The following is a 10,000-nucleotide window of genomic DNA, read 5'->3' on the forward strand; positions in this document are numbered from 1 at the left end:
ATTCAAAGACCAGGGAGAGGAATTACCCATGATAGTTGCAAGCTCTTCACCAAAAGAAAAAAAAAAAGTTGGCCCTGGGCTTGCAGTTTGTAAGCCCTACAGAGTCTGTAAGAAGCTTGAAGCCTTTTTTTTTTTTTAAGGGAATTTGCCTGCTAGGCAGGTCTTCCCTAGCTCTCACAGTTCTAATTATTTCCTACTGCCCTAATGCTTTCTCTCTACTAAATTCTCCATTGACTGTAATAAAGTCTCCCTACTCTCAAGAGCTTGGAGAGCTGCCTTTTTTTTTCTTTTTTTTTTTTTTTCTTAAGACTGGAAAAGAGAGGGGGAGAAAGGGAGTGAGAGGAGCGTGCTTTCCAAGGTGGGGTTTCCAAGCTGTCGTTGCTCAAATAAGAATCTTACCCTGAAATTGTCTGCTCATTTTGCTCGTTTCTGCGTGGGCTCTGGGTAATGCACTCTAGCAGGCTTTTGCCACTCTCCTCTGTGTAAGGTATGCATCTTACAGTCCTGTACACACTGCTCATACAGATAACACTGGCCTACATAGGGATTTTTTTCGAGCAAGTGAAAATAAATAGCAGGTGGAAATTAATTAGACCTTCCTTGCTGTTTTGGGATGTGAAATGTTGTTTAATAATCACGAGTGTGACAACATACTCCTCAGTTTTAGAAAGCAGATAAATTACTATGCCCCAAACTGACCTGCTATTTTTATTAGTCCAGAAGAATTGAGATGGTGTGAAAGGAAAAGATACAGCCTTTAAAATTCAGGATAGCTTTTAGTTAAGATTGAATACGATATTCTACCTTCAATACCTTTATCTGACTGTTGGTGCCAGTCAGTTAAAAGGATGTTCATTTAAACATCTGATAGATAAACCACAGTACATGGACAGTGGGAAAAATTGTGGCTTATAGTGGAGAGACAAATATTTTAGACAATGCTTGTTTTTTCAGTTGCAGTTTAGCACAAATCAATTAATCTGATTTCTTAATGCTTCCTCTTGCCAGCTGAGAGCACCTGTTATGATAACGCTGCAGGAAGGATGCATGTTTTCTTTACCTGGAACCGTATGTGGGTGGGGATGCTGGATTGCTGGTTCTTGTCTCAAGTACAATAAATCTCATCTGTGCTAATTTGCAAAATACAATTGTCAATTTTATTATAAAACTGTGTTCAGAAAGGCCTTCAGAGGCCCACCATATGAGTGTGCACTTCAAAGTTTTATACTATAGCTTGTATTCTTCAGAATATCAGTGTTTATTGTGTTGGGATCAAGACACTGTTGTCCCACTGCTGCTTATTTTATCCATTTTTAAACTTTTCACTTTACTCATAACTATCGTCTTCACTAGTGAGAATATTATAAATAATAAAACGATTATCACTTTGAAAATATAATTTTTTTTTACCATGAAAATATATTTTTTTTCTCATGAAAGATGCTGATTTTGATCACTGATGCAGATTATACGTATTCTTTCTGATTATTCTGTGTCCTATAATGAACAACAGGAAGCTCTGTTTTTCTGAGTGAACTTCCAGCACAAGGTGTTTGGGCATATTTCACATTTTTACAAGGAAAACTTATTTGAGCAGACAGTAGTGTATTAAACCATTTATATGGATACTTTATTTTACAGTGTTACAATGGTGTTTGACCTAATTAGTGTTCTAAACATACTAACTTAGGTTCATATTTAAAAATTATGCAGTGACTTGCCTCTGCTTCACTCAAGCTTTGAAAGCTGTTTTAGATAAAGTAAAAAAAAAAAAGCGCCAAAAATCAAAACACCTTTACAAATATTCTCTTAGCTTTCCAAATTTTTTGTTCTCACACATTCAGCTATGTCCTTAATATTTGGCATTTTGATTTATTAAGCAATCTTAAGTCTTAAAGGCTTTTAGCGTACACCAGCGCAAGACTTCAGATGCATTGTGCCTTGTGTCAATGATGAATTAATTCCAGCAGAGCACAAAAGTTACTATTATTTAAGCCTAGCTCCTCACCTCTGTTTTTACATCACACTCCAGTTCTAAGAGGCTGCAGACTGGGCTGAGTCTTACGGAGGGAAGCGAGGCAAAGGCGGGTGTGTCACATCTGTGGATGAAGCAGCGTGGCCACGCTATGGCCAGCGCAGGGCAACGGGCGCGGGGTGCACCCGCGGGGCGGGCTCCCTGCGGGTCGGGCGGGCTCCCTGCGGGCCGGGCGGGCTCCCTGCGGGCCGGGCGGGCAGCTCCCGCTGCGCTCCCTGCGCTCTTTGCGCTTCGCCCTCTGTGCTCCTTGCGCTGCGCTCGCTGCACTGCACTCCCTTCTCTCCCTGCGCTGCGCTCCCTGCGCTGCGCTCCCTGCGCTGCGCTCCAGGCGCGGCCCCGCGGGGCTGGCAGCGCGCGCCGAGCCTCGCGTGAGCGGCACGTGCGGGACACGTCGAGGCCGAGCCACGCGGGCCGCGCCGCCCCCTGGCGGCCTCAACAGGGCCGCTCCCGCCGCTGGCCCGGCCCGGGCCCGAGCGCTTCGCACCGGAGCTGGGCCTCCCGCACCTCCCGGGCCGGAGCTGGGCCTCCCGCACCGCCCGGGCCGGAGCTGGGCCTCCCGCACCTCCCGGGCCGGAGCTGGGCCTCCCGCACCGCCCGGGCCGGAGCTGGGCCTCCCGCACCGCCCGGGCCGGAGCTGGGCCTAGTACCACAGACCCCGCAAGCCGGGCGTGACACACACCCTGTCATAAATCTAGGAGGTCTAATTGCGGCAGGGCGCACTATCCTGCTATTTGTACAAATAAAAGACCCCATCTTGATGCAAAATAAACACAAAAGCACTGTTGTGACTATAACAGGGAGTCATATACTAATTTATATAATAAGTGGTTGTGCACGCTTTATTCAAGATTATGGCTGCAAGAAATGGCATGAATTGCTGGGTGTGTTTAATGCTGGATTATAGCAATTTGAAACATGTCAAACACATGGCTAATGCCTCATGCTTCACTCATTCTTGCGTAAACCTGCATAGCCACCATCCATTATACCCTTGGTAACAACACAATTCTGCAAGTAAATATTGTTACACTAAGTAACCTTTCAATTCAAGTTGTTTAGGAAGAGAAAATGCAATCTTGTGCAGTCAGTTCCAGTGTCAGTTTAATGTTTCAAAAGGGAAGTGGTGTAGAGAATAAGTATCTGTACAGTGACTTGCCGGCTTAAAACACACGTGTGCACGTGCGGGCACACGGGCGCATAGAAAATGCCCAGTTTGCTGCAGGGGAAAAAAGTAAAACTGTAGCTTCTAACTCAACAAGGTGAAGTATTTCTCCTTTTTTTGCATGGGTGGTAGCTTTGCTACCCTTGCACAATTAGGTATTCAACCTGCAGTGCAACCATGTTCTAAAATGATCTACAATTTCACTCTCTCCTGCAGACAGCAGCAAATATTTTTCCTATACCTGTGTTTAAAATACCGGGTAGCAAAGCTTATATTCCACCTTTGGCGCCAAGAGTTACAGAATCACGACAGAAGTAGGTGCTGGTGAATCTGTCTGTGAATGTGGGTGCGTGTGTGCATGTGTGCCTGTGTAGGCATGCTCATGACTGACAGCGAGTGTGACAGCAGGAGAAAAGAGAAGGATTAGAAAGTATGAAAGTGTATAAATGTATGTAAACAAGGACCTGTATATTTTTTCTTGTCCTATTTGAATTACCAAACTTACAGCCTTAGTATCTGGCTGATACCTGTCTTTTTCCTTTGTGTTTATTTATGCTTATTTTAGTAACAATCTGTACTATTGTTGTAAAAATAAGAAAAAAAGTGCATTAGTTTGCTCAGTGAGATGTTGCAGGTTCAAATTATTTCTTTACCAATAACTCAAGTTATTTATACATCAGAAATGATCCTTGTTTAGATGTTTTCAGTGCTTCAGTTTGTGAGGATTTAGAGTTGAAAGTACATACACAAGTGCATAGACTCACGTATATATGTATGTCTATGCAAGAGAAAAGAAAAAGATTCTATGCTCTTCCTTTCTCCAGCAGCCCTTTTTCAGTTGCCGACAGTGAGGAGGGGGCTGAGGACAATCAACACAGTGCATTACTCTAGCCAAAGTTTTAGTGTCATTTTTAAAAATGTAATTTTAAAACTAGAGAAGTACTCCCCACACTTTATTTTTAACATAAAATTATAGGGTCTCTTTTTTATTCATTAAAATACTTCTGTGTTTCTTCTACTTCAAAATAAATTGCCCTTTCTAGTATTGTTACTTTGTAGTTTCATTCTGTTGGATGGGATTTGTTGTTTTCTATTGCCAGAATAGTGTTACTGGTGATGTTGTGTTAAAGCCGATTCTGCTGGCTCACAGGCACTTTAACTTTAAATGTACAGCCTGAACTACACTCTGGGGCTTTGCAAGGATACAAAATCCACAAGACATAAAACCCTTTGGTTAATATGAACTGGAAGACATTTAACCCTTCTTTGTTAATTGTAATGAAACAGTCAGAGAGATGTAAAAACAGGAGGGATGATGTATTTATTTAATGCATTTCTCGGTGTTTTGTAATGTTTTGATTATCTAACATTTACACCCCTTTGCCCTTTTAATGTGCCTGGCTAAATGTACCACTGTTATTGTCTAACATTTGAATTTGTAAAAGATGAACCTGTCTGTTGGTTAAATCTTTGTTTGACTAAAAGAGGATTAACGTTTGAATTTCCCAAATTTCCAAATCCTTGTAACGATACAGCTGATGAAGTTTTAAATAAATTTCCACTCGGATACACATGTCCTTTTATTGAAAGTAAATATTGTAAAAATCGGAAAGGGCTGTCTGCTTCCACAGTTGTGGCATATCCGCATTAGAATTTTCATATAACTACTAAGGGCAATCAGACCCTTTTCTCTGAATATTTTAAACATTGTACATGTAAAATTTATGCCTAATTTGAATACTTATTAGCTGCCTAATCTCAGAAAAGAGTATTAGCTTTGTTTTTGCCTTGTAAAATTCATCACTGCTTGTATCACATTTTCCATTTCTATTATTTTTCTTCGCTGATGTTCATAAGTGTTTTAGAAGGACTGTTTCTTCATAAACACATCTGGTGCTGATGTTGTTTACTGGGCTATAACAGCTGCCCTTTATGTTAGCTGTGTTTGTGCGTAGTTTTTTTGCATCTTGCTTATTTCTGACCAGACCATCCTTAAATAACTCATCTTTTGCTGTTTTAACATTTTTGACACAATATATACTTGCCTTGTAGGAGCTTGTTTGTGGTAACTCATACTGCATTTTAATTAATATCCCATGCACATAGTTAAAGTTGTAATGATCCTTTTTTTTTTTTTTTTTTTTTTTTTAAGGAAGGGCTCATACTTTGCAAGGGAAAAATAGCTAAGTTAAATAATTAGTCTAAACAGCAAGCTTTGTTTCCTTTCCTGCGTTTGCTTACACATCCCTCTCCTTTCAGAGATGTTTTTTAAAATCACAGCTCAGCCAGGTTGTTGTGAGGACTCTTGTCAGTAGGTCGGGAGTGAGGATGAAGGAAGGGAGCTCCATTCTGATCCTGCAAGAGAGCAGGAGAGGACTTTGGTGGCTCTGAGAAGAGACGCTGACCTTTCCATATTACAGATACAAAATGCACCTTGAAATTCTGGTTTGTAAGGGCACGTTGGTTCTTTATTTACTGCAAGGATTTCAACTGATCTTGGCAGGACATCTCATTGCAATCCTGAAAGTACAGTATATTTATGCAGTGAAAATGATAAAACATTTATTACTGTAGAGAAGGTAATATGCATAATTTATGCTGTTTTTAGCACAATCATTAGTGATATTCTTGATAGATTTTATTTCCAGCTTTCATATCTAATACATGCCTGGAAAATTAATTTTATATCTTTCATTTATTTGCCTATGTTAAAATTGAGTTTTAAGTCATCTTCAAGTGAACAGTTTGATTGCTGCTCATGCATAAGCTTAATTACTTCCCAGGAAGGACAGTATTAAATGTTTTAAATGTCAGAAAAATAAATGAATATCAGGCGTTTGATTAAAAAAATAGGCAATATCTGACGTGTTTGCAGCAGGAGCTTTTTCTTAAAATGCCTCCGAGGCAAAATTTTATTTAGTCACAAAAAAGGAGAAGCCCATTATACTATTTATCATTGGTTGATACCATATGATTTGTAACACCCTTACAAAATTTTAATTTTGTATGATTAGCTGTGCATCATTAAACAACAGCCTTGCATAAGATATGCTGTAAAATTCTGACAGAATCAAGATAGTGAATATTTTAAATAAGGCTGTATAGTCATCCATGGTTGTCAAAGCTAGATAATAGGAAATATAGAGCAGTGTGTGAAATTGTGCCTTCACTTAAACTGGTTTTATAGGTAGACTTTAAAACGTAGTCGTTCATAAATGCTATTGACCATGCTGCGTGCATGGTGTGTTATTTTGGCCGTTAAATGTAAGCACACAAAGCTTGCTTATAGAAATCATAATTCCAGTGATTAGCAGCTGTATGAAAGCAGAGTTTGCATTGCATTTCTTGGTAAACGGCTCTGCGAGGCTTTTTTCTTCTTCTAAAGATGCTGTCTGTGTAATTGGCAGAGAGGGACATCTTGATAATGGAAGTGTGAAGGTGTAACGCGTGTGTTAATTGATACTTCTTAATCACTTTTAGGTATTAAGTCATGATGCAGGAATCTGCGACAGAGACAATAAGCAACAGTTCAATGAATCAAAATGGAATGAGCACTCTAAGCAGCCAATTAGATGCTGGCAGCAGAGATGGAAGATCAAGTGGTGACACGAGCACTGAAGTAAGCACAGTAGAACTGCTGCATCTGCAACAACAGCAGGTAAGTTTGTTTTGTTTCCTGTTTGTTTTTAAACAAATAAAGGGCTGTTTTCAGAGGGGCACCCTTTTGGAGACCCTCGGTGTGTGCTGAATGTGGAGTGTCGTGGAAGTGAGGAGCATGGGGCATTATTTGTTGTTGTTTTAGTGCACGATAATGCTGAAATGCAAAGATCCCGTTCTTGTGGCAGCAACATCTTGCTGATATGGCTGCATGCCACCACGCTTGCCTGGTGATTAAAATCCCGCTGCGTATTTATAAAAGTTGTGCCGAAGCCTTGCGGTGCATGTTTTCAGGAGCTGTTAGTTTACTGTGCGATTCGGGCATGCAGGACATGGTGCGGGGTTTTCCACCAGAGGGCCACATTACTTGAGACTTTGCTTCGTTTGCAATGAATTGTGCCAAAGTCGGAGATGGGCAGTGAAGGGACCCTAGTGAAGGGACCAGAGTGACTTTTCTCGATAAAGATACTTTGCTGTTGTAGGTGTAATTAAAAAATGCTGGTTAGTTCAAAAGCACTGAAATAGAAAATACAGTATTCCTGTCTGTGTGTGCTCGCGTATGTGTGAGTTGTAATATGGACGTGTAATTTTGAAAACATGGGAAAAGAGTAGAAGCAGCTTTTCTGCAGGTCTGTTTCCATTCTCATTTTGAAAACATATTTTTTGTCTGTTTGTGTTCCAAACAAGTTAATGGAGAACTGCTCTTATGTTTAAAACTAAAATTCACCTGTCCTCAGACTGCTGACACCACCTAATTACAAGATGCAATCCATTAATTTTTGTCACTGCAAGATTTCTCTTCCTTTTAAATCTGAACAAACAAAACTCCTATTTTGTCTGCCTAAGGAGTTGCCACTCCATCAGGGAGCACAAATTGTACTACAGCAGTGAAGCCCAAACTGTTTGGTAAACAATCAGGGTCTGATTCTGCAGAGTGCCCAGGATCTGCTTCAAACTCCTAAAAGTCTTCGCTGCCTCATTCTTTCATTTGCTGAGCCCACTCAGCACCTTTGGAGCTCAAACCCTTAATTTTTAAATGCTGAGGCTTTTTATTACAATGCCAGGTATTGCATTAATGGAAGGAAAGTTGTCTTCTGTTAGATAAAATATTATAAAAATGCTGTTTCATAGAAACATGTTTTAACATGATAGATACATTGCATTTGCATGGGCCTCTGAAATAACAGGTCATAATAGCTCTTAAAATTGAATAATTTTTAGTGCTGAATTAAGCAGTGTACTCTAGCTACATTTATAGTTAAATATTTTAAATGGTGACAGAAAATGTGGAAGAAGGAAATAGTTATAGATTGAGATATGAGAAGTTGTTGAGGCTTAAATCTGTGTCTTGCTTCAAATTCAAGTGTATTCTATTTTAACAATTGAGCACTTACAGTATGACAGTCTGAAGAAATACAGGTTTCAGTGTCTTTATTATGTTCTTAGCAAGTTTCTACCTCTCTATATATACATGATTATGTGTATATATATACCTTGTGTTTTTATACTCTTTTCATATAAAATTATACACATAGAAGCAGATACAAAAATTTAGTATTATTTTCATTGAAAATCGTGCCATCATCTTTATTCAGGTGTTCAGACTACAACAAAATTTTAAAATCCTTGTTGAGAAAGAGTATATCGAATCGGTGAATATGTTTAGAAAACTAAATTTAAGTGAAGTACTTTAAAACACAAAAATGCTAATAGAATAATGTGCCACTTACATGTTTCTCAAAGTAGCAGTCCTAGGCATGTGTAGCCAATTTGTCCATACAGCCAGAGATTCCGGTAGATAGCATTTGGAAGGACCACAGAGAATTACAACTGAAGATGAAAATATTCAGTTCAGTACTAATAACAGACAGGTTCTGAGGGGACAGGCTTAGAAGTGACAATCTTTTCTTCAAAACTGTGATTAGATCTTAAATAAGCAGGCAGGCAAAGTAAAACCATGGGTACAGTTAATAGGACTCAGGAGGCATTTTATGGTAGGGCTTGCACCATAGGATTTAAATACAACTTGAGTTAGGCATATGAATCCTTCTATAAAACATGTTGATGTGAAACATAAACACTGGTAAACATGCATTAGGATGTCCTTCAGATAACGGGCATAGCTTTGTGCTACTTTTACTTTTCTTCCTCCTTTTTTTTGTTCCTTTTTTTCCCCCTGTTTTTGACCAAATGCCTTTTCAAATATGAATTAAGAGGAAAATGATGGCTGCTTTTATTATTGTCACTGTAGTAACTCTCTAAAACGATATTTGTAATATGTGACTTATCTGGAAAAGTTTGACACACAGAGAAACAGAGGAAACCCTAGCAATCATTATTCTTAAGATTTTTTATTGTTTAAATATGTGCAAGGTGTACTCATCTCATGGTTTAATATTCTGGATTTGGCTTCTCTGAATCATTTTATTGGGAGTCTTCAAATAGACAGATTGAGTTTTTGATAGTTTTTTCTAAAGGAAGCAAGTAAAATAATTGCTGGTTTTAATAATTTCCTTCAACTGGGCAGCTTTGAAAAGGGATGCTAGTGCTTAAGAATTTGTTCATCAGCCGAGTAAAATCACAAAATAAGTTTTTATTGTGGCATGAATATTTACTGGGGAAAGTGAAACAAATGAAATTTTAGGCTGTATAGAAGATCAACTAGGCTAAGTTAATTTTTTTAAGTTATATATGTATGGATTTTTAGAAAGTAAATAAGATAAAACAGATTTTATTATGTTGTTGTATGCAACCATATGGAGTTTAGGCACTCTTATTATTTTCATGATGAACTATGTTGTTGTGGCCTTTATACAGAAATGAGAAGTTAGGCTTAAATCAGGGAGTTATTTCTCATCCATGTATCAAGAAAGAATGACAGTATTCTATAATATATTGTAATATATACCTATAATATATTGTAATATATACTTGGTGATAAATGGATTGGGTGCTGTCACAAGTCATCAGGTCGGCTTTGAAGATGTATGACTAGGATTTAAGCAACTTCTTATCTCACTGTTGATATTTATAGTTTTATAAATATTGCTAAAGTGAATGTAGAATTTTATTTTAAAAATATGATGCAAAGTGTAATCTGCCCAGACTTATTTCTTCTGCTTTTTTTGGCTTACGGTGAGCATTCT

General features: G+C 38.6%; 1 protein-coding gene across 1 annotated transcript in view; it reads left to right on the forward strand.

The window, feature by feature from the left end:
- LOC131591951 (forkhead box protein P2-like) overlaps positions 1 to 10,000 on the forward strand; it is a 397,175-nt gene that overhangs the window by 205,370 nt on the left and 181,805 nt on the right. The window contains exon 5 of the mRNA XM_058863087.1: positions 6,678 to 6,855. Coding sequence (XP_058719070.1) covers positions 6,688 to 6,855 — 168 coding nt within the window. The 5' untranslated portion in view covers positions 6,678 to 6,687. The remainder of the gene's footprint in view (positions 1 to 6,677; positions 6,856 to 10,000) is intronic.

The sequence above is a fragment of the Poecile atricapillus genome, chromosome W (assembly GCF_030490865.1).
Source record: "Poecile atricapillus isolate bPoeAtr1 chromosome W, bPoeAtr1.hap1, whole genome shotgun sequence".
NCBI lineage: Eukaryota > Metazoa > Chordata > Aves > Passeriformes > Paridae > Poecile > Poecile atricapillus.